This window comes from Pagrus pagrus (genome assembly GCF_965226575.1).
Source record: "Pagrus pagrus genome assembly, chromosome: 20".
In the NCBI taxonomy this organism is placed as follows: domain Eukaryota; kingdom Metazoa; phylum Chordata; class Actinopteri; order Spariformes; family Sparidae; genus Pagrus; species Pagrus pagrus.
The window spans coordinates 9844828-9869823 of record NC_140207.1 but is presented as its reverse complement, the minus strand read 5'-3'; the positions used below and the strand labels follow the sequence as shown (position 1 = coordinate 9869823).

Sequence of the window (24996 nt, the reverse complement as noted above, 5' to 3'; positions counted from 1 at the left end):
TTTGTTTTTTTTATTCAGCTCCCAGGTTTTAATTAGGGCACAATCAGCACACGGAGTGGTTTTAAAGTCCACTAATCAAATTAAAAAACAAACATCGACCTCTTCCACTCTTAAAAAGCTCGCACCAGACTGCACAGTCAGGATTGCCTTTTATAACAGAAACATTCATGGACTTTTATAAGCCATGTGGGAGCGGCCCGTCTGCTTTTATTGTTTCCTGCGCAGAATTAGGAAGAAATGCTCTGGTGTCGTGTGCTTCCTATTGCTTGTCTCTTCCCCTGCGGGTCTGATGAGATACCTTACAGCTGGGCCTTTTATCTAAAACACTGTTAAAGTTAATGTTTTGCTGGCTGGGGAGTCAGGGAAGTGTACACACGACGTCTGGCTGTGATCTCACTAATAGGAACTCACACGGCCTTGTGGATACTTTGATATACGGGCGGTATTATTCTGAGCTACTGCGCTTTGGTTGTCAAAAGGCCATGAGACAAACATTAATTAAAGCACCATCCTTCCCTGTTCAGCTCGTTTTGCTTCAAGGATTCATATTTCCCTCAGAGAGTTATAATCGAATGCCTCTACACAATATTCAACAGTGAGATAATGTTTCTGGCTTAGCAAAGCCTCTGTGGGATTGATAAATATCAAAAATTTCCAAATGGAGTTCAGCCGTGTAGGTGGTGTTACTTTTGATTAATTTGTAGATTTGAACAAACATTGCCAGAAGCCTTTCATCGCAGCTTAACGTGCAGACAAATCATGTCAGGGAAAAAGGCCCCTGCAGGCAGCCTTAGTCAGCACATTACTTTCAGAATAGAAAACAAGGGCGCTTGTAAACGGAGTAGACACAAATGCAAGGCTGTAAAGCTTCATCCTAATCAGCACAAGATGTTTTTTGGGTCTTGTGGAGAACGAATGAGGGAGATAGAGGCTCCTTGGAGGTGAGAGAGGCCAGCTGGCTGTTCTTCCCCTCAGGGGGGGAGAGATTGAAGGAGAAGGTGGGCAGGGTGCCATCGTCCAGATTGGGTGTAGGTGGACAGGACCACAGCAAACAGAGTGCAGGGTGTTTGACCGGAGGAACAGTCTCACACACACACACACACAAAAACACAAATATAGAGAGATGTTTGGTGGGAGGTTGTGGGATGATGGTACTGTTCCTTTAAATCACGCAAGCTTGTGCCAAAATGTGCCAGCAAGTGAATCCTGGTAACTTTGATGTGTGTAAATACCAACATGATGTGAAGTTTGCTACTGCACTTATTCTGTTTTGAATAGACTTTATTAGCACTATCGACAGGAACAGATGGGCTCCAAGCATATTAAGATTTTAAAAAAGGTAGAGAACAGAAACCATCTTGACGAAAGCAGATTCACAAAACACGGAGTCATTATAATGAATTTCAAATTAAATTTCAAAAATGTAATTAAAGTACCAGCACCCACTTCCCTATTAGCCGGCGGTATAAACCGTGTCACAGGATCCTACTGGACCTCTTGTAAGACCTGCCCTACTCAGTAGCTCTGCTTGTTTCTGTTTTTCTTGCAATTCTGATACAGCAGTTTATTAGCTGTAGTTTCAGAGGTAAACACACCGACCTCTCTGACCTCTCTTACCAATGGTCCCATAGCACTAAAACCAATAAGAGTAACAAAACCTGACCTAGATCCAATCAGGATATCAATAAAAGGAACATCAGCCTTCCTAAAATAATACAAATGTATACAAATTTAATACATTGCTAATGCAAACCAATACAAACTGTTGAACATGAGACAGATAATCCTATATGTGCTGTATGTTGCATGTGTTTTGGTCTGCGTTTTGGATAATATACAGTATTGTAAAAGTGTGTCAGATATCTGTTTTCATGCCCTGTTGGATAAACACATCTGTAGTGGACTAAGTTCCAGTTGACCCTGAGAGACACTGAAGATGCCTGAAGCTCAAACAAGGGTAACGGAGAGTAGATGGCCACGTGATGAACGAGTGAGAGGAGAGGATGAGTACGACCGGGACACATTTTCATCACAAACTGAAATACTGCGACTAGACAGAGGTGGAGAACATGCAAATTGTTGTCAATAATGGACCATTTTCTGCCTCCAGAGCACAAAAACAAACTGTTGGAAAGATTCATTCCACATTCACTCCCATCTCTGTCTGAGGCGTTTACCCGAGCTGCCCACCACATCAATATTGCATTATACCGAGACCTAAATATCCTGTGCCAACATGTTTTCAACTCTGAATGGCTCCTTAACACAGAGGAGACCCTGAATAGAGGAATTTATCGCTTCGCCTTTATGAGATTATTCTTGGCATTTTACTTAAAAGAAAATAAGATGTTTCGAAATGTTTTTTAAAGCCGCTATTGAAGACCTAGCCGTGGCTGTGATTCACTAATGTTTTTCAGAAAAATAAAAGGAAGCCGTAATCCCCTCAACTGCAACCATGTCTCTCCTCCTGAGGAAATACAATTTCATGTATGCACAAGGAGCGCTTGAGCTTTGAATAAATGTTCCAATATGTTGGGACTAAGCTGCATGTCAGCCTCCACAGACTTCTTTCTCCTAAGTCACTACAAACACGCACGGAGAAGAGAATACACAGTAGAATCAGACTGCGGCCTGTTTTTTAAAACAGCAGTAAAAAGACGGCATCGCTCATGTGTGCAGCTCTTCATCGGCTGATAATACCTGTGATCCATTATTCATCGCTACGCTCCGTCTCTTCCAGTCTCAGTGGCTTGATAGTACTTGTCGCGAATGTGCGGTGAAACTCAAGAATGTGAATCTACACACTGGTCTGTGCCGCAAGAACAAATATCTGATTACTTTTAATAGAAGTATGGATACTTACAGTAAGTATTATCCAAAATGTTGGACCTAATGCAAAACAAACCCGTGGAAACCAAAACCACACATACATGAATTAATTCTCACTCCGATATTCGAAATGTTGACACACAGACCATGGCAATAAAGTGCGACCCTCTTAAGGATGGGTGATTGTTTCTATTTTCATATCATCCAATAGGTTACATCACTACTGAAATGCCAGAATGGACGTGTGTCACCTAAGTTAGTGTCTGATAAGTGTCACCTAAGTGTGTGATATCCTAGATCATCACGCTTCAGAGTCCAGTGGTGACAAGAGGTGTGTGTTACAGCGGAGACAATGACTATGATAATGACTGAACTTTCCTTTTTGGTTGAGCTGTTCCTGAAAGTTAACCTACTGCTAATGCTGTTGACTGACGTTCAATAAAAGTCATTAAACGTACTCTTCAGTAGTCTTCACTAATCATATCCATAATATAAACTACTATTATTGAGCGCTGAACAAAGTTTTGGTGAGCAGGTGTATGGAGAATGGAGATGCCAGGTTTCTGATCCATGGTAAAGAGGTGTAATTAAGGATTTCAAATTCACTCGTCACTTGGCAGAAATGCTGCTCCGCCAGAAACACCTCTAAATGCACAGCAGGGCACAGATTGTAGAGAACAGCACGTTCATTAAAGTTGTATGAACAATAGCGGCATAGGAAGAAAATCAATTGTCAATATTTGATCCCCACCCTGACCTGAGTATAATTAGGACCCAGTCTGATGGGTCCTCGGTTAGCTTCCTCAGAACCAAGAGGAAATGTCACGACCTTCACTATTCATCGCAATTACAGCTACATTTTCCACTATTAATGATGGCCTTCAAATGCTCAAAAAAAGGTGAATCACTCTCATAAAAAAGCTTTTCACCTGGATTAATATTCATGTGTCAGCATGTGATTGTTTCATAAATTCAGAAAATATGGACAGAATAAAATGCATGAGTAGTCTGAGGTGAATCCAGACACCTGATCTATAATTTAAATGCTCTTCTGGTCTTTGGCTGTAGATCTCATGAATAGGACTTGCAAGCTGTCTCCTGGGTTAAGACAGAATATAACACAAATCCACTGCCTCTGCTGTCTTTGTTCATCTGCAGAAATGACTGCAAACCAACATGTTGGCTGACCCACTGAGAAAAAACTCTCAGAGACGACGCTCAGCCAGACAGCTGAAAGACTGAGGCAGACTGGACTCGTAGTGAAATTCAAACAACCTCAGGTTCATCTGCAGAGCAGCTGCTTGAGATGCATTAGAGAGCGTAAACACTCAGTAACCTACAGACAGTAAACATCTCTTTCCAAAACACATTATCCGCTGGGAATCTTTTAACAAACTTGACAAACTGAGACACAAAACAAACAGAGGAAGAAATAAAAACCCAATTTGCATTCACGGCAGGTTGTGAATATGGAGCTCGTGAGGGTAAAAGCAGCACTGGGAATCAAGTTAGGTAATGAAAATTAGCTTGCTGCCTCGCTGTGTGAATACTCTCCCTTAAGAAATAACACAAATAAACAGCGAACGTAGCGGAGCATGTAACCCCCAAAGAGCATCCGGAGCTTCACCATAAACTACACTCGTATAACCACACATCAAAGCAAGCTATACAAACAGTACCCCAAAGCACCGATATACTGTATGCTTACATTGGCAGCCCGACATGTCTGACAGTGGTTACATTATCAGGACAGGCTGTACTTTACTGCAGGCAGGAACAGCCAGGCGTGAAAATGCAATCGTCAAATGTACACATTATTTCAGAGGGAACATCAGGAGTTATGTGTCTCTCTTGGCTTCGCTTGTGGTGCCGACTCCTGTTGCAATATGACACAGGGTCAGAAAGGAGGAGCAGTCTGTGCGATTTATCGTCCGAGTGGCCGCCACATGTCTTCTGGGAGTGTGTTTTGGTGGTTTGTTTGCACTCCTCATAAAGATCGGACTCAAAATGGTGCCACCTGACAGCTGTGAGCAACCTCTAAAGTAGTTTCTGAAACTCGAGGTCAGGACCGCATGTCGGCTCGCGTGGTATGCAGGCAGGGTTCTCAGGTGATCTCTGAGTCTAAGCAGGTGTTCGGACCAGAAATAGCACTAAAATGAACCAGTAAAAGCGTAAAATATAGTCCAAGAGGTCGCGTCTGGGCAATACAATAGTGAGTTTTCACAGTGCAGATTTTACATCAGCGTACCACCAAACTTTACTCAGCTAAAGCACAGTACATTCATTTATTAAACTTGTCGTGTTGTCACATTAGAAACATAAGGGTGAATTCCCCATCGGTAGTGAGTTTACTGCGTCCTATCAGATTTTAACGCCTCTGATTTTATGTTGGTCAGCGCTCGGCCAGCAGGTCGCCATTAGTCTCGAGCCCTTAAGTTTCTGCACAAGGAATGCGCACTTGTATGTAAGTGAGTGGCCAGTATAATGCGTTTCAACAAAAGTTAGGCCTCTTTTGCTTGACGACCCTGTAGTTAGCTTCCCCAGAGCCCTCTGTATCTGCAGCCTTCAGCTGTGCCAATGCAGTGATCACACTGAGATGAATAAGGAGATTGTGTTTTTGAAGCAGTGCTGTCCTGTCAGTGAAGCACTGAGATATTGTAGTCTGACAGAGTAGAAGAATGGTTCACCCGATTTCAAAAAATATAAAAATCTTTATATGTGTATTAAAATAACAAAGTGATGATACTTTGGGAAATAAGATTTTCACAGTGATTCTGCAATTATTCTGCACCGATTTCGTTTTCTTCTGAGGTCAGAAAAATGGTCTTATTTCCATCAAATTGAGAAAACAACAAAAAGATGTTTCAAAATGTCTTCAGGGTGCTCAGTGATCTTCACCGTCAATATCTGAATACATTTTTGGTTTCAAATTGAGGCCTGTATAATCCCTTATGTGCCTACTTTAGATAATACTTTTGAATAGTGAAGACTCACACAGGAAAGCCTTCATGTATTTTTGTGCAAAATTGAAAATGACAATCGAATTATCCATATGTATTTGAAATAGTCACCCATAATTATGTGTGTTTAATATTCAAATACATTTGAATTATATCACTGGCACCATATGGGCTTCCTGCTTACACAAACAAAGCACTCCACAAGCATAAACCCAACAGCTGGGGTTACGAAATGTCTAGAGCCTGAAAAGCATGATCATAGAAGAGGTTGAAAAAAGCTCTGACGCAGCACTTTGGCAGAAAACAAACAACAAAAACACAACCGTTGACAGCCGCAAGCGATTTCTGTAAGCGTGTCAGGACGAGCACAAACTCTCCTGCCTTTCCTGCATGAGAGAAACAGTAATGCGACTGGCCTGAACTCAGCAGTACTGACTCGTTCCCACAGCTTGTTCAACGCTCGTTAAACCTTACAGTGACTCGGAGACACCTTCAGCCGAGAAGCTGTTTAATCTGGGTTAATGATCCAGAGAGCTGATACGGTGAGTCACAGTCATGCAAAGGCGTCAGACAGTCTGCTGTTAAGGCCACTGTTATAAACCTGCGCGTCGAGGTGAGATGGATCTATTGTTGGAGACTCGCGTTATGGCACCAGTTAACCCAAACACAGACTGACCTCAAAGCAAAGACAATGAAGGAGATGAAGAGATTTCTTCAGGTCTACAAAAGTAGAAACCTGATTTATGGAAATGTAAACAGGTTGGAGTTAACAGTGATTCAACCTGTTACAACTAAGAGGCATTCAATCCACCTTAAAACAACCGTTTGAATCTTTTATTCTAAGAGATAACTGGCCAAACATATGTTGCATGACTTTGAAGGAATAGCTCTACGTTTCTGGAAATAAGCTTACTTAATTTGAAGCTGGTGCCAGCAGCTAGTTAGCTTAACATGTTAAGTTTAATTTGTTTAAAGAGGAGGGGGGTGAAAGGATGGACTATTTCTTGGCTGGGTGTAGTTCCTGAAGTTTCTCTGGAGATAACAAGACTCCAGGCCAGCTGTCTCCCCTGTGTCCTGCCATCATGCCAAGCCCACCTAACTTGCTGCAGCTTGGTTAAGTAAGGGACACGTGTAAAAATATCAACTCTATCAGCATTTTGCAAGTTTATTTTAGCAACTTAGTAACAAACCTGATACCACTTTCAACTGTGTATGGTAAATATGAAGCGGAAACCAGCAGTCAGCTAGCTTCAAAGGTAACTACCCCACACTTCTAAAGCTCACGTTACATTTCATTTGTTTTAAAATGTGTTATGGTTTTACTGGAGGTTAAACTATTCCTCTCCAGTCTTAAAGTTTGTAGTGATGACAAGACTTTGGCCGAGCTGCTTCCCCCTGATTCTGGTCTTCACTAAGCTAACCAACTCCTGGCTATTGGTTCATATTGAACTGATACTGAACTTGCTCTTGGCAGCTGAGTGTTTTTTTTCGTAATGTCAACCAATTCCTTTACAGCAAGTCATTTTTGGGGCAGCTGTAGTTAAACAAACAGATCTTATCCGCCTCTCCGAAATAAAAGAGTAACGACTTCACTGAACTCTGTGTTGTTCAGCAAAGTTATACCAAGACATCTCCATTGTAAGAGAGTCAGAGAAATCCGTTTCTACACAGGAAGTAACCTCAACAGCCTTCAAGACAAACTGTAAGAGATTAAAATTTATCTTGAGGGGACATTTCACTGCAAAACACTTACTGAAATAGACTAAACATGCTGATGGGAGGCAGGTGGGCCAAACAGATAAACTATAACACAAAATAACTCTTTGATATACGATGATTTATGTCCTTGTTTAAGTGTGTAGGGGAAGATTTTCCCTTGCAGTGGACACTCCTCTGTCTCAGTTAAAGCTCCTTCAGAGCAGAACAGACGAGTCTTTAAAACCCTTCAGCTCACTGATGGGTGGAAGATTTCAGCTCTGCTCTCTGTTGACATGAGGAAAGGATTCACATTCAAAGTGTTGACGGCAGGTGAATGAGTGTATGCGTGTGTGTTGAGTAATGACAAGAGGAACGACAGGGTGTTTGTGCCGCGGACTGCTTTTCCGTTCTGCAACAACAAATGAGCCTCAGAGTTGACAACAATGGGGGAGGACGTGTTTGTGTGATGCTATGTGAAGAAGTGCGCGTGGATGTAAAGTGCACGTGCTCGCACGTTAGCGCGTTTCGCAGCCGTGTCCCTGCACGAATGTTTGTGTGGAGCGTGTGTGTGTGAGTGTTTACAGCTGACGATCAAAGCTCCCTCCACCTCCTCGCTGAGAGACGCGGGGCTGTGAACCTGAGATGATTAGAAGCCACAGGAAAACTTAACGAGCTGTCTAAGCCCCGGCGGCCGCCATCATTATGACAGAACGCCTCGATGCTGTGTGCCGGCCGAGGCGCCATAACAAGGGGACATGGCCGATGCCTTTCATTTACATAGACAAAAAACACGAGGCAAACCCGGCTATTAATCTCCAGCAGCTCGACCAACCCCTTGGAACTGGGGGAGGCCGGGTTAATTTCCTGTTCTTGTCTCTCTGAGGTCAAGTTTAAGAGGATCCAGTCCCGTGCAGAAGGTAGATGAACACCTGAGGGCTGAGCTTAATTTGATATAAAATATTAATCCTCAGAGGCCCCTCCTAGTCCTCTTTTTCATTACTAAACATCCAATCTTCTGAGGAGATTTATAATTGCTCCAGGGAAGCAACCAAACAGTATTTTTAGGTACGGCTCAACAGAAGACTTTATCGATTCATTCTCTTTATATTAGCTGGATTCTTTACCAGACGGGAAGGTTTCACCGTGTGAGCGACACTGAAGCTGGTCTGAATTTAAATCAGTGGGAAGATGATGATGGCAAACACTGACTCCATTAACTGATGTGACCGTGATTATCCACCGCAATCTTTTGTAATGAAATCTAATGACAGGGGTGTACAGATCCAGTCTTAAGCCTCCTGAACTGCTCACAGACGCATCAGATAATATCACACATGGTCGATATTTACGACTTAAAATCACGATGATCGGTAGTTTCTGGGCCGGACCACAACAACCAATGATGGATGTGGCCCGGAGCAACTGACAGTGCTTCCAAGCACAATTTCAAGGTACTTGCACTTTACTTGAGTATTTCCATTTTCTGCTACTTGAATCTTTCCCTCCACTACATTTTGGAAGCAAATATTTTACTTTTTACTCTCTCCTCCTTCTGCTTTTGTGGAAGTCCTTCCACCACAATAATGTACATTTTGTTAACGTCTGCTTCTCGAAAATCTTCGTAGTTTCACCTTATGCGTGCGACACAACCCAATTTCAAAAATCGTCTCGGATTTGAAAAGTCCTGTAGTCATAAGGCCATAAAACAGGAGTGCTGAAGCCACACCTCCGCTGCTGCACAGAGCGGTGTTCATTGTTTATTCAAACTGTATTAATATTAAACGTTTCGTGTGTCGAAAATTGCACCAAATTCGACACTGCGCTTCCTGGGCTCCTCGACAATACACCTGCCAAGTGTGAAATAGATGAACAAATGAACAGTCCTGATTTTGTAAGGCTCGAGCTACAAAAACCCTGGATGCTATACTTGTCATAACTGAATAGTCTTGCATTAATCTCCACCTCCAGTATGTACCGCATGCTTTGTTTTACATTTTTACCCTCCAACACACAAGCGAAGAACCCTCATTACATCATTGAGGTCACTTTCCCAGAAAGCTCGCCCAGAGCCACTGAAGATGTTACACAACATGGTCTTTCTTTGTGTTAAATCAGTGGATTATCAGTTTCATCACCTACCTCTATCTGGGAGCTGTTGTCTGAGTCCTCAGCAGACAGCAGGCCTGGGAAGCCCTCGGGCTCCTCCTGCACCGGATCCTGGTCCTGCTCCTGACTGGCTCTGTTACTGTCCATGTTACGAGGTTTTGGGGGAAGCCATCTCCTCCACCGGTGACTGTACAGCTTCACGTCCACCGCTGCATCCTCATCTCCTGCCTGCCCCTGCACGTATGAGTAAGAGACCCCTGGGGAGACAGAAATTTCATGTTAAATTTACAGTAGGTCACCACAAATATTCTTACATACAGCGTGTTACAAATTGGAGTGGTGGTGGACTATAATAATTCAATTTTTACTATAGCCAATAGTCAAATCACAGAGCCAGGTACTACTGAAGTCATTAATCTCTTGCCCCTCCCTCATAACTCACTGTCTCTAGGGACTTTTTTCATTGCTCTGGAGAAAAAAAACACCTCGCTGCTTGAAACAGACCCACATTAGGAATGACTCAGCAGCCATCACACAGACCAGTGAGCCACAGTCACACAAAATCATCCCTGTCCCTGAGTCTGAAATGAGACGCTGGTGACAGGTGAGAAATGGTGCAGTGTGAATGTAAATACAGACTGAGGTGATTAACTGAGCCTGAGACAGGCTGCTGGATCTGAGCTGAAATGTGCTGCATCATTGTAAAAAAGAGTTTCTTGAACTGAAATGAGTCAGAATAAAGATGAAAAAGGCATCAAACAGAATAGCTCCTTCAGAAGATCTTCTGCTTTCACTAGAGGTGGAAATAAAAAAGAAACACTTCGCTCTCTTGACGTTATTACGATCCGATCAACAATAGCCTACAAGCTAAACAACACTTCAACACATTCAGTCTGAGGATATTAACACTTCCTATAAACGCTTTTGTTTGAATTGGCGTAAGAGCAGTCAATGAAACTCTGGTGCAGATCAAACAACCGGACCAGGACCGTCTCTGTTGTGGTTAATATGTGGCGTGAAATCAAAGCGGCCAAACCGAAACGGATATCCAGAAGCAGATATGAATTAAGCACACATTCAAAAATCGTCGCTAAAATTTAGAAACCACACAATAACTAACACCGCCACTACCTCATTTTGGTCCTGTTTCAACCTGTACGTCATTATTCTGACATTTGAGAAAGCCATTTCTTTGCAACATCAGAGGAGAAAATAAACACGTTAGCATTTAAGTATCGGTCTTTGATTTGGTCCGTGTCATGCTGACAATGCTGCCTGACATTCACAAAAACTGAGTTTCCGCCAGTGTACCCCAAGACCTCCTGCTGGGCCTAACCATCTGGTAAGGTGGCCAGATTTCTTTTTGCAGGTAAGGTGGACTGACTTTTAAGCCCTCTGAGAACCCCCCAAGAGGTGTAAAAGACCCCTAAATACATGATCAACCTGACAAGAAATGCACGTTCTCAGCCTGCTTACATGGGTTTCCCTGAATCACGTGGATCAGAGTTGCTAAATCACCTGCAGGTACGACTGAGAGCAGGCAGGGATGGTCTGTTTATCTGTTCGTCCTGTGATGGACCGCAGACTCGTTTCCCTGCCTTCAGGCTAATGCTCAGCATGCTCGGATAAGCTCCTGCTCCCCATGACCCTAATAGGATTAAACGGTTAAAGACAATTAGAAATAAACTTTATTTTCATAGCGCTCATCCAAAGACAAAGTTTGTGCATGCTGTCGCAGCCGCAAATAGTGTTGGCTCTAGGCTAGAAAATACTGCTGATTCCTCGACTATTACTCTAGGTCGCTTCTTTTTATGAGACAGAGGTCACTGGGTTTAACTAGCAGAGCGCGTTTTCCACTCCTTTCCCCTCTGCCTCTTTTCTCTCACGCTCACATTTCTTTCTCCTTGTCGTCGTCGTCGTCCTCTCTCCTCTCTCCTCTCTCCGGGCCCCCAACCAGTGGTTCTCAGGAGAGGAGGAGAGGAGGTGGTGAAAGCAAGTGGAGGCGCTTCAGATGCTAATTCACCCAAAGTGGAAGCTGACAGATTCACTTTATAATGAGCATCGGCAAAGCAAGAAGCAAAGAGGCCAATCTGCTCTTTGAAGCGGGTGTCGAGGTACATTGGAAGAATGTAACTGAGCAGACGGTGCAGCACAGGGTGAAAAAAAAAAAAAAAAAAGAGGGCTGAGTTGCTAATTGCTAATTGTTTTTGGAGCCAAAGAAGAGCAATTGAAAGTTAATGCTCACCTTAAATCAGTGATGTTAAAGACCATAAACACAGCCACAGTTTTTGGTATAATTATGGACCCACTTTGAGACAAATTACAAAATTGGCCGACATTAACTTAAAAATGTGTCAAAAATTAAAAGACCCGTGTCTCAGCAAGGCTGGGAAAAATACGTTCATGCTTTTATCTTTAACTGCTGTAATATAGCGGTGCCTTTACAGGTCGCTATGAAAAGTCGTAAAAACTAAACAAAGAGAGGCAGCGATCATTACCACCACGTAGGTTGAACAAACTCCCAGAAAACATAGAGGTCAGCTCAATTTTCACTTCTTTTAAACAAATAAAGACCCTGCTTTGTGCCACTTTATACCTTGTTTTTTTTATATCTTGTCTTTATAGCCTTTTATTGTTAGCGTTGGTGCTATTCAACTACTTTATCCTTCTTTTCAAATAAAGGCCCTGAAAACCAGTTCTCTTAATCAGCTATTTAACAGCTTTAACAGTTAGCTTACTACAGTATGATGAAAAATAAAGTCATAAGTGCTTTTCACACTGCACTTAGCCCGAGGCTAAGGGCTCGTGTCCACATAGCGTTTTATTTCTGGCAGAAAGGCGCTGGCTGCGCGCTCAGGAGTGCTGAGATAAAGAACGCTGCACTTGCATCGTGTCTTTAGACAACCGCCGCTGTATGATCGACACTGCCCCTTTGTGGTTTACTATCCAATTGTTTTTTATTTGACATCAGGACATCAGAGCAAGGTTGATGTGGGTGCATGACATGAACCATAGGTGAAAAAAATATGGTGAATATTACCACCAAGGCCAGGAATATAAAGAGAGTGACGGTGACAACTTTTCAGAAAGGCGCGGTGATGAGACATTTCCAACTTGTAGCGCTTGGAGCGGCCGCACAAAAAAAGTTAGCTATCTAGCTAGCTAAGAGACAGAAAGTCTAACTTTTACTTACACAGTTTCACATCAGTAAAACTGGGATAAACGCACAATTTACCGTACACACAGAAATCAGAATAAACACGCTTATTCATGAAAGCCGTAACTGCTAGAGACAGAAAATGCTGAGTCGTATAGCCTCGATGCTAATTGCCGGCTGTCAGCTATGCTAGCTCCCAATTTAAGACTCAAATTAAGGCAAAATAAATATACAGCAACAGTTTTCTGCTTAAATCATATAAACTTTATATAATACTTACAGATAAAATGAAGCAGGAGAAGCAGTCAGTCTTCGTCGCTTGCATTAATACTATAATAGGCTGAGGCTACTGCGGCAGAGTTAGCTAGCTCACCAGGCTAACCATCATGCATTGCGCTGAAGGGCAAAAAAATGGCCTTAATCAAGTAGCATTTGACATGTTTTTCACTTGCGCTAAAGGCTACGTGCCTGTTTAAATGCAACCTGAAAGACTGCTAGTGGTAGCTGCTGAAAGCTCTCCCGGCCAACTATTCACTCACTGTCTCTTTCTCACCGTACCGCTAACACTTCCTGACACTCACTCTGCTCCCAATGGTCATCATTAGTCACACCCATGTCAACAAAGTAGCCCAGGCAAACTTCCTGTCAACGGCAGTTAATCCAAGAGGCACCTAAACATCTATTTTCATCCATTAAAGGATCTTTGTCAGCTCCTCAATATCCGATGGAAAGCTGGCAAACAGCGGATGCTTTAAAACACACCATGACCACAACATAGGGGCCTTGAATAAAATGGCTGCTCTTTTCCCAGCACGGCCCTCTGTGAACGGTCATGATGAGTCACCCTTTAAAAGGAGGCCATGCACCTGCATTTCTGTTGTGAGCTCCACCTCTGTGACTCAGAGGCAGCAGATTCTTATTATCCAGGGGAAACTCAGGGTCTTTTGTCAAGCATTTTGGGGAGGGCAGAGAGGGCAGCCCCCCTGAGGGACACCTAAAATAACCCCCCAGCAGGACAGGGCTTCTCGTCAGTGCGAGACTGTTCCTCGGCTTTTGTTCGGAGGGAAATCTTTCCCCTTCTACTTTTCTTTCAGTGCGTCTGAAAGCCCCCGCATACCTTCGCCCTGACTCTGACGAGCAGCCTTGTTGGCCGGACTCACGCCTGTCAACACCTCTGATTCACAAACACCGGAGAGACTGTAATTTGGTTCCACCTAAAACCTTTCAAGGACGTTTAGGAGGTCGTAAAACGGCAGAATAAAGGTGCTGTCCGCGCCCCTTCTTTCATTCGGTTGGGGCTTGTTTTCCCCTCTTTTCTCCCAGATCCCACCTGACTTAGTGCTGCTGACAGGAGACCGCCACACATGACTGGCAAGTAGAGGAGGGTGGGATGCTTCGTTGCATTTGCGCATGCTGGTGTGTGTGTGTGCACAATTTCAGCGGAAAGAGGAATGAAAAAGTCTCATTCCTCTACGGTTTCTTAGCCTTTCTATCTCTGAAAGTCAGAATGCTTAATTTAGTGCCCACTGCAAGCTGCTTTATCAGTGCACCAGCAGACCCTGCCAAGTGCTGTGGAGGACCCTCACTGTCAGGCTCTGTAAGACCTCGGATCAACTCAACAGGGTCCACACAGAATAAACTGGTGTAGCCATCGCCGACAGTTGTTTTATTTCTGTAACTGTGCTAATTTCAGCTTCATAATAACAGAAAAAAAGACAATTTGCGTGATGAAAGGCCCTCTTGTTAGAACAGAACTCAACAAATTCTTCCGTAAAAATAGAAGATGTGATTAACAGATCATGAGCGAGAACACTGCAATTTTTCCTCTATTCAGAGCGTCTCGTTCCCTCCATTAGCCGCGATTCATTGGGAACGTTTGTCAGGAGGAGCAGTCCGTCACTCTGACACACCCAAACTCACTCACGCACACACACTTTAAAAGATAAAGGCAGCAGAAGTGTGAAAACTTGAGCACCAAATCTTGATCTTTTATTAAATTCAGCCAAATTAACATAAAAAACATATTTTTTTCATTTCCCACTTAGGGTTCAATATCTAGTCACGGAGATTTAGTCGCCGACAGAAAACAGTAGCAACCGACCCTTCAGATATTTCCATAGGAGCTTTTAAATAATCATGTTGTTTAGTGTGAAAAATCATCACAGACCAATGTGATGTTTTCAAATAACTTGGTTTGTCCCACCGGAGACGATAAGCTGACGGCATCCCTTTACAGTCCTCTGGACTGACTCGTAAAAGAAGTTGGTGTTGTGAAATTACATGCATGCAAAGTAGAAGAATAGCCTTTGGGAAAAAGGTTTTTCAACCAACTTTTTAAGTGTTTTTTAATCAGATTTAACTGGTGATATTTAGCTAAGGGCCTGGTCTAAAATAACTGCCAAGATGGCTGCTGAGTGGCAAAATTTGCCTAAAAGGTCTTGCAAACTCTCCAAACCCCCAAAATATAACATTCAAAAATATATAAAATAGAGAAAATCAGCTAATCCTCATTTAAGAGAAGCTAAAAATGCAGAATCTTAAATAAAACCATAAATCGGTTATCAAATCGCTGATTTTCTGCTAACTACAGTTATCAACTAACTGGTTCCTTTTACTCTGTCTTCATTTGTATGGGGACGAAGATATAGCATGAACCAGCGTCGAGGACTTTCCCACTAGAGGCGGAGGTTTGCGACCAAGAATCAGGATTAATTTGTTTTATAACCTAAGTAACTCAACGTGTGTAAATAACGTAACTGTTGTCACCTACTCCTGACCCTAACCAAATAGGTTTCTGTTTGATTCATGCATGTGAATCATGATTGTGATAACTTGACTGCGAAGCCCTTCGTGTGCAAAACCGACGCTAAAGGAGTAGGAACAGCTTAAGGCCACTGACCAAGCTGTGAGTGAGAACATGCTGTCTCAGCCAAGCATTTATCTACAATACCCATCCCAACTGAATCATGGATTGAGACATCCTTCTTGGCAACTAGAATATAAATAATGTTAACATCTCAAGTCAACAAATGAGCATGTTGGTGCCTGATGGATCCGCTGACACCCAAAAACAAGGTTTTACTTCACGGCCCCGTACAAGTTACCTGCAGCAAATAAACTGCAACAGTGCATGCCTCATTTTCATATTAATTGAATAATTTAAACTGGCAGCATGTGTGATGCCAAGTAATCCTTCTGCAGACCCTTTAAATCTCTGTGGCCTGGGGTTGAGAGACACATTAACCGTTACTGCTGCCTCCACTATGCACATAAACTGCAGACATGCAGTCTGTCTGATTATGCAGAGCAAAGTGTGCTTTTCTAACCTGCCGAAGCTTGCTTTTTTTTTTTACACATCCTCTCTTTAAAAACGCAGCCTGTCATTAAGCAAACACATAAAGTCGAAGCGCTGACTGCGGGAGAAAGTTAAACACAGGTAGACGGAGAGGCAGCACCTGCGACAGAGATCCAGTTTCAAGCAGCGCTCATAAAGACGTGAACAGCGTGATGAAAAGAGCAAAATCTAAATAGACTAAATGAGAGATACGTCTACAGCTCAGATAATCAGCAAACGAGACAAGTCGAGACAGAAAACGAAACACTGCGGGAGTGTGCTTATGAACAAAACGCCATTCTTCTGACGGGAAATTTGATCTTTCCCCGCTAAACGTACGATGACTCTCCCTGCAGACAGAGGCATCAAGTGAGCGTCCTGCCTGTCATGAACGCCCCATTAAGCCAGAGATCTGTTGTGCCAACAATTAGTCACATCTTTCCAAGTCAAAGCGCTGCAACACAAACATCCCGAGGTTCAGATTAGGACTGCAGATAGAGACGTGTGACTTTCTGAAATATATCAAAGGGGACAGCTCAGACCAAAATCAAAAATACATATTTTTCCTCTTGCCTATAGTGATGTTTAACCATCCAGATCGTTTTGGTGTGAGGTGCAGAGTTTCGGACATGTACTGTATGGAGACGTCTGCCTGCTCTTAATTATAATGAAACTAGATGGTGCTGAGTTTGTGGTGGTCAAAAATACATTTTAATCATGACCTGGTTACTTAAGATAGTCCACAGACCTTGTTGTGAGCAGTTTCATGACGGAAGGAAGAAGGAAATGTGCCTCTCATGGACGAGAGGAGGTAAACATCAATGAGGTCCTGTAACGTTAGCTAGCTTAGTTAGCTGAGTTAGCAAGCCTCTTGTCCTTGAGTAGAGGGAACTATTGGGAACTACTTTCTTTCCGTATCACTGCGCAGAAGGAAATGTGCCTCTACTCATAGACGAGAGGAGGTAAACATCAATGGGGTCCTGTAACGTTAGCTCGCTTAGTTAGCTGAGTTAGCAAGGCTAGTTTGGTAGAAAGAAAATAGTTCCTACATTAAACTGCTCTTTTTTCTGGAAACAGACTTTGCTGTTGAGCTTTTAAAATGAAATGAATGAAAAAAATTATTTTGTCGATTTAAGCACCACAAGCCAAGGCTCTAGTTTCATTATATATAAGAGAAGACAGCGATCTGTATGGCTGATATCTCCCAAACTGTGCGACTCACACCCAAAAAAATAAATCTAGATTGATAAAACTACAGGAAGGGGAAAAATATTGGGGTTTTTTTGTTGTTATTTTTGGGGTGAGCTGTCCCTTTAACTTGCTTGTTGATGACAATGCTGGTGCACAAAGACAAATTTGAATTTGAGCAAAAAAATGCCCTCAAATGTGTCATATTATCATGCAAACTGTGCGTTAACACTGAATTTTGACTCTTATATAGCTACATCAGAAAAGTTACAACACAGGAATCAGTAAATGAGGAACAAAACTATCTCTAACCTCTGAGTAACACGAACACAAGTGTGGCAACAGGCGCTTCCTGTAAGACGCCCAAATGAGAAAAGAGGCCTGTGTGAAACGGGGGCTATAAATAAAAAGGCAATTTTTTGACTTTCCAAAGTGTTAATTACAATCTGCAGAGCATGGAGGGAGGGGGGATTTCATTAGGAGGAGAATAATGTTGCGTTCGCTGAGCCCGGGGTAACCTGGCGCCTGTGTAGAGGACAGGTGTCAGGACTGCACGTTATAGAGGACAGAAGGAGGGGAGCGAGAATTAGGAGGTAGAGAGCGTTGAGCTTCAGGTCCAGTGATTTTTAATCAAGGATTTAACCTTGAAGAACGTAATTGTTCTTTTGCTGAAAAATCGCTAATTTCCTTTACCGGTGTCTGCTCAAAGCAACTAAACACACTGGACACAAAATCCCAAGCAGGCTTAGCCACAGAGCGCCCAGAAACAAACCCGAGCGCACAGTATCAAACCATAAAACACAGGGTTTAAAGTGCTGGAGTAAACCATCATGGGGTCTGCTGTCACCACCGCGGCTTTCTTCGTGTAATTGGTGGTTGTCTTGGCTCCGACGCTGGTCAGCGCAGGAAGTGTATACAAAAATGCTTTGGCAAGGAGACAAACAGACAGGCATGGAGGGCTGCAGGCAGTCAGGAGACAGCGGGATTACAAAGAGAAGTGCTCTTCCTGAGTGACACAGGCGTTTAGGAATTCAGGATTCCAGTCAGGCAGTGTCTGCCTCATATTTCAGGAGAGTGAGTGATATACTGTCGGACGATGAAGCGCCGCTGTTGGCTCTCATTCCACTTTTCAACTCTGCGAGCGAGCAGCGCGGCCCAGGAGCCCTGGAGGCTCTGAATCGCTCTACCATGAGGAGCTCGGGCCTGGCAGGCAATGTATCGCTGGACACTGGACCTCCTGTAGCAGATTATTTCTCCTCCCTCCAGTGCAGACCATTACCTGGGGTAATATTACCGTATTGGTGCAGGTCACCGGCTAGCTGTGGCCGAAACCGTCGTCCACACGGAAAAAAAACTCAGAAAGCGTCTCTCACTCTGCCTAAATCTCTCAAAATCTTCTCTTTCACTGTTCACACAGTCCTCTTAGTGTTTGCTTAACAGACCTTAAAATTGGAAACGGTCACATCTGTACCGGTGAATGGAGAGGGCCGGGCAGGACAAGAGCCTGCACTTTTATTCTGATACGCCACATCACAAACAATAGTCTCGCTTTCATCCCGCGGGTTCACACGCTCTTCAGCGGAGCTTTTGTGGACGCAAACACACCTACACGCCGAACATCTGAGACGCACTTGACACAATAATCGCTTTTTGTGCAGTGAGCCTCTCCGAGAGTCGAGCTCTCCATCGTTGGAGGTCACTGACTCACTTGTGTCTTGTACTTACAATATACTTTTGACAACTAGACGTCTGCTACCACGCCTGGGAGGAAGAATATCTGTAGATAAATCTTAAATCAAACAAATGTTGCTTATGTTGCTGATCAAAGTCCAATCAAAGCAGCACTTAAATGTTTAGTACAATTTTGAGGTACTTTATTCTTCCACTTCACTACATTTTGTAGGCAAGTATTGTACTTTATACTCATTTCTCTGATAACTTTAGTTACTAGTTACTTACCAGGTATCTGCAGCCGAATACTAAAAACTCAGATAATAAGAAAAAGGCTAATTATTAGATCCGATAATTGGCCGAGCTGATAATTGGTCAACTCATAGTATACAGTATACACATGCATACATGTAGATATAGTTATACTTTACTTTTACTTGTACTTTTGATACTTAAGTACATTTCATTTCCCATACTTTAAGATTTTTACTCAAGTACTGTTCTTATGGCTGTTCTTTACTTTTGCTTGAGTACGAGTACAGTTACATTACTGAAATATTACCCAATTACAAGTAAAATGAATGGTATTAAAATAATACTGAAGTAAATGTACAAAGTATTCTTCTTAAACACGACTCAGAGTATTAGTTACTCTTTGATGTTGATGTTTAATGCATTATCTATCAGTACTCAGTACCTTCTTATGATTTTAAAAGTAACTAAGTAGATCACATAGTTGTCCTTCCACTCTGTTATACAGTATATACATGTGAATATAGGTATGATTTCCTTTTACTTGTACTTTTGATACTAAAGTACATTTAATCTCAAACTGGAGCTGCAACTATTGATTATTTTTGTCTTTACAATCTGTCAGTTACTTTCTCTATTAATAACTTAGCTGTTTGGTCTATAAAATGTCAGAAAATGGTAAAAAATGTGGATCAATGTTTCCCTAAACCTTGTGGTGACGTCATCAAATGTCTGGTTTTGTCAACAACCCAAAGATAATCAATTAACTGTCACAGAGGTGTATAGAAACCAGAACATATTCTCATGTAAGACGCTGGAATCAGAAGATTTTGACATTTCTTTCTTACTCAAATTAAAATCAAGCCAATTAATCTACCATCAAAATAGCGGGCGATCGGAGGCTATTAGTCAAATGGTTACTGGATAAGACAAGCAACTCCATCCAATGCTTATTGTTATTCCCAACGACTCCCATCTGTTGGGCCGGACCGTTATTGGCCCGGTATCACACAGTCTCACATTCTGACTCACTTGCCATGTTTTCACCACATCACATTCCTTCATTCAAACCGAATCCTGTGGCTCCGGGACTCTACTTACAAATGATTAATCACTGCTGCACAAAACTCAGAAAATAACTCTGTACGTCCAGAATCTTTCACAGCGACAACTTCTGGTGCTAAATTGTGGTCGCTTAAAATATATCGATCAGTACGAGTGCTTTAGGCTAATTGACCGCTTCTACGTTTCTGTTGCTCTGAAAGCAATCGATCTGAGAGGTGACTCAAAGACAGACAGCGGTGCATGTGTGAGAAATAGCACGTCTGTGCCGGGCGGCGCCGCTTCAACCGAAGATTGATTCGCTGTAGTGTGGACGGGTTTGTTTTAAGTGTGTGTGTGGGTGTAGATGTGTGGGTCTGCAGCGTGAACGCGTGTGACTTGTCCTGCAGGTGGAGATTGATTGACTGAGTGTGAGTGTGAGTGTATTAACGGTGTTTTTTCCACTTTCTCTCTGGGCCGAGGGCTCCAGGCGAGGCCAGGCGGGGGCCCTTGGGCCAGTCCTCGTCTTTCCTGCTAATCCATCAGCATCGCCGAAACCCCCGAATCCCTCCATCCACCCTGTCAAACCTCTCCACACTCCAACGTTCGCTAAGACGAGTGCTGTGTAAACACACACACAGACAGGTCGAACTCTCTGCTCGATGGACCTGCCATTTCCCAAAGAGAGTCCAGCTGTCTGAGGAGTGTGGAGGGATCGAGGACTATCAGACGGATAGCAGACACAATGGCTTTTGGTCCAACTTTACTGTCCAAGCGAAGCCTGCTTATCAAAAATATTGGTTTCTGCTGAGTGTCATTGTGCATATTGTTATCAGATGTTAAATAATATCGCTATCTGCTTCAATAATATGCCGACGTGATGGATCCTCCTGTCTCAGTACAGCGTCCAACCCATTGCGACCAATTCAGCCGACATCACGTCCTGTGGTTGTCGGACTCCACAGTCACTTCATTTTCAGCATTAACAGCAGCCCTCACATCCACTTATGAAAATCCTCATAATGAGTTAATTTGCTGTAAATACTGAACATATGAGCGAGACAGAAACTCTGCAATAAAAACATGCGTTACACATGTTTTCCTCCCAGATCTGGATAATTTCCCAGTGAGCAGATGTAAACAACCAAGATATTTTATGTTCAGCAGGAAAAAAAATGTGGAAAAACATACAACAAACTCCTTAAAAACTTGCCAAATCCCATATCCTCCCACCTAAAGCCTCCAGGCACACACTCCCACAAACCGACATCAACAAAAAAGGCTGAATATACCGACAATCTACAGCCCCGGCATCCTGGGAGCACGCTGGGAAATATATATTTTCAGCCTCAGTTCATCTGCTGCACATACAGAGCAGACGGAGAGACAAAGAGAAAGCGAGGACCATTTACTGGGATTATAGCTGGCAAACCCATCACAGCACATTTCTTATATCTGTTGACAAACTGTGAGCTGTAATTGCTTCAATCTCTTCCCATTCAGCGGCGGAGACTTGAGCCACTCACAGGAATCGATATGAAATATTGTTTACAGCACAACCTCCTCGCCTCGTCGGGGAGTTTCGTTGTGTAGAATGAGACCTACAGAGCAAGATGTCGGCGAACAGATGGCTAATTCCCTCCCGAATAAACCCATTATAGAGGATTGTGTTTGAAGAAAAGTGCGTATCGTTAAGACTCACTAACTTACGCTCAGTGAGAAATGAACAGTCAATTGAATTACCTCCTGAAAATGTCGAATTATGCAGATTTAGCTTAGCGGAGAAATTATTCCATCCGAGCTCTGCCTCGTTTCTTTTCTTACAGGACAACCGGAAAGCACAAAGGTTTCTTCTTGCTCGTCAGGGTAGGCAAGCTTAATTAAATTCATTAAACGCACAACCCATCAGAGTCCTCATTTTATTCTTCACGGCAATTGTAACGGCACGTAAACTGACACAGGCGACTGAGAAGAAAATCATCATCAACATTCCCGCTGTAACATTTCTTCGGTCAGAGATGATTTCCTCAGGTATTACGTTCCTCAGTGTGATTTTTAATTGCTTTCTTGGCGATAAGATGTCTGACTATCTGATTAAATGTAGCAGGTTTTTCAATAATTCTCTTATTGGGAAAGACAGTCGGAAAGAGAGGCTGATAAACCATGTTGCCACGTGGGAGAGAGAAGGTCGTTTTGGGGTTATCGCTCCCAGTCGCAGGCCTGGACGGCGGTGTGGTGCAGCTCCAGGCGCAGATTGTTAACAGGTAAACGTGCCCAGTCAGTCAGTAGGATTTTGGCTATCTTTAGCTTAGCATTATGCCAAGAAACAGGGGTTGTAGCCTCATATTTACTTTACAGGCGGCTAGGTTAGAGCGTGATAGCTAACTTACAGTTGGCAAACAAGCCAGCTTGGAGTCCAAACGACACAACGCGAACATGACCCAAGCCTCAACGCCGCCTGTTTCATGAGGACAAACCCTTCTGGTGTCACACGCCCTTAGGATGTCGCAGGCGAGTTGAGGTTGCATGCTGGCGCTCGCCCCTTCACCCTCGGGCTCGAGCGCTCGCCAAACAGCCGCCGACGTCGATCACCTCAGCTGCATGTCGACACGGTGCTGTCAGACTGCTGCGTGTGCTGACATGCACTTCTGTGGTTAAAGCCCCCTCAGTGGTAATGAAGGGTGAAATTAGCCAACATGTTTCTGTCGGCGGGTTTTGCGCCATTGATCCCTCCAATAGGCATATTGATCTAACCCAAACATATTTCTGACCCCTGTAGAGGACACCAGAGTAATTGCTCAGTTCAGGAACTGATGCCACCATTTGTCTTGTACAGCTGAGCATGGCTGCACTGAGTCTTTAATAGAAACAGACAGTTCAGTGCCCTCTAACAAACAGCCCGGGGGACATGAACTGGGTCTGAATGCAAATGGGGATACACTTTTTCTTAAATATCCTCCAACTTTCCCTCTGTGTGTTTGTTTGTCCCCGGCTGCTGCGTTTTTAGTTAGTGAGTCTGGCTGAGGATTAAGTTTTGCTGCTCCTGAGGTGATGATGAAGAGAGGGGGAGGAGGAGGAGCGGCACTGTTGTTATTTGGGTAGAGAGATGGATGTACTTTGGCAGTCTCAACCCACTCTTACAAACCCTCATGATACTCCCAGGAGGTGAACTACTAACACTTGTTTTGTTTTGGCTCGGAGTCAGCGAGAGTCTCCTAATCAGTCAGTGAGAAACTCATATTCACACCTTTTTGAGCCCTGGGCTTATTTGATTTAAAGAAAAACATTGTACCGGCAGCTTATTTGTAAGGGTGGGATGAGATCCTTGAGTCCAGGAAGGGAAAAACAAGTTTGTTTGTGTGACAGGTCATGCATACTGTGTTATTAATTATACAAGATAAATTCCTTCCTCCCTCAAGATGTTCGAGGGAGGAACGGGCACACTAAATCTGACACTAACGGCCTGCAGCCAATTAGCTTAGCTTAGAATACAAACTGGAAACGGGAGTAACAGCTAGCCTGACAGCGTATTTCCTTTAATGTCAAGAAATTGTTTTTTTTGGTCATTTGCACCTTGAAGTGCCTAAAAACTCCAAAAAACATCCAGTTTTTGTTTTTCAGACTGCAACTGGAGAAAAGCTGCAGTACGGTTGCACAATCTTGACATTTTATGGGAAAGCTAAGCCCCCAAACCCACTCTGCCTTTGAAAATCTCCCTGTTTTGAGACTTTCAAGTGTGACAAGTATGCCTCGGCCCCCACCCTCTCTCCTCATGCCATGCTTCTGGGCACAGTGCCATCAGCGCTGGGCCCCATGTTCTGCCTCTCTGGGCTTCATTGATCAAACTTAGGGGCCCACAGCACCGACAGCGCCTTGGCTAGCTCCTCCGAGCAAGCCAGAAGGAGGAGAGGGGAGGAAAAGTAGCAGGACTAATGCCTTTACATTCTTCTGCTGGAGGAGGTATTCAGATCCTTTATTTAAATTTAAGTACGAATATATGTTATGTAACAATACTAGATTTTGAATCAGGAAAATGTGCTTAAAGTTTTGTAAGAGAAAGTAATTGCGCTGCAGAAAAGGCCTCCTGTGACTGCTATACGAAAGAAAAGCAACATTTTCTGGACTTTTAATATATATTTTTTTAAATATACTGGATTGTTTTGACCTATTTGGTAAAACTGTCTCAACCTGTTATTTAAATAAAACCATCTGAGAGGTTTGGATGGAAAAACTCTGCTAACAACTCAGAGATCTGAGGTCACAAGCCAAAAAGGATGTGAATCACTGGTTTAAACAATGTTTTATAAATTACTAACTTGTCACATTCACTCAAGGAAATGCACCCAGTTACTTTCCACCACTGCTCTTCTTAAAAACTGAGGACATTCAGAGGCAAATGCTTACAAACAAACAAACAAAGAAGAGGTGACACATGAATAAAACATGAAAATCAGCCCGAGGTGATATCCTTTGCTTTTCTCTACCCCGTGAGATGAAACGCTTATGGATCGACTCGAGAAGCCATACTCGTATTCTGTTTGCACTGTTTTGCCGATGATGTGTCGACATATGAGTGAAAAGCAGGTGCTGAAAACAAATCATAAGGTGTTCAAGAACGGGGCTTTCCCTGTCAGAGTTCAACGTGCCAACGGTAGGTTTTTGATAAAGGGAGGGAAACATCACAAGGTGAGCTGTCAGAGCTGCTGTGCAGGGGTGGGAAAGACCCTGAGGGGGTTCAACGCTGGGCTGAGTCACCGCGC

The 24996-nt window shown here is 43.2% G+C and overlaps 1 protein-coding gene across 2 annotated transcripts in view; it reads right to left on the bottom strand.

Moving 5' to 3' along the window:
* plxdc2b (plexin domain containing 2b) overlaps positions 1-24996 on the bottom strand; it is a 90026-nt gene that overhangs the window by 46362 nt on the left and 18668 nt on the right. The window contains exons 1-2 of one of the 2 annotated variants that reach the window (XM_084340664.1): positions 13031-13259; positions 9627-9850 (exon numbers count right to left, since the gene is read on the bottom strand). In XM_084340664.1, the coding sequence (XP_084196790.1) occupies positions 9627-9740 (114 nt within the window). In that variant the 5' untranslated portion in view covers positions 9741-9850; positions 13031-13259. Of the gene's footprint in view, positions 1-9626; positions 9851-13030; positions 13260-24996 lie in introns of those variants that run through there. The other variant, XM_084340663.1, reaches the window with a different exon arrangement.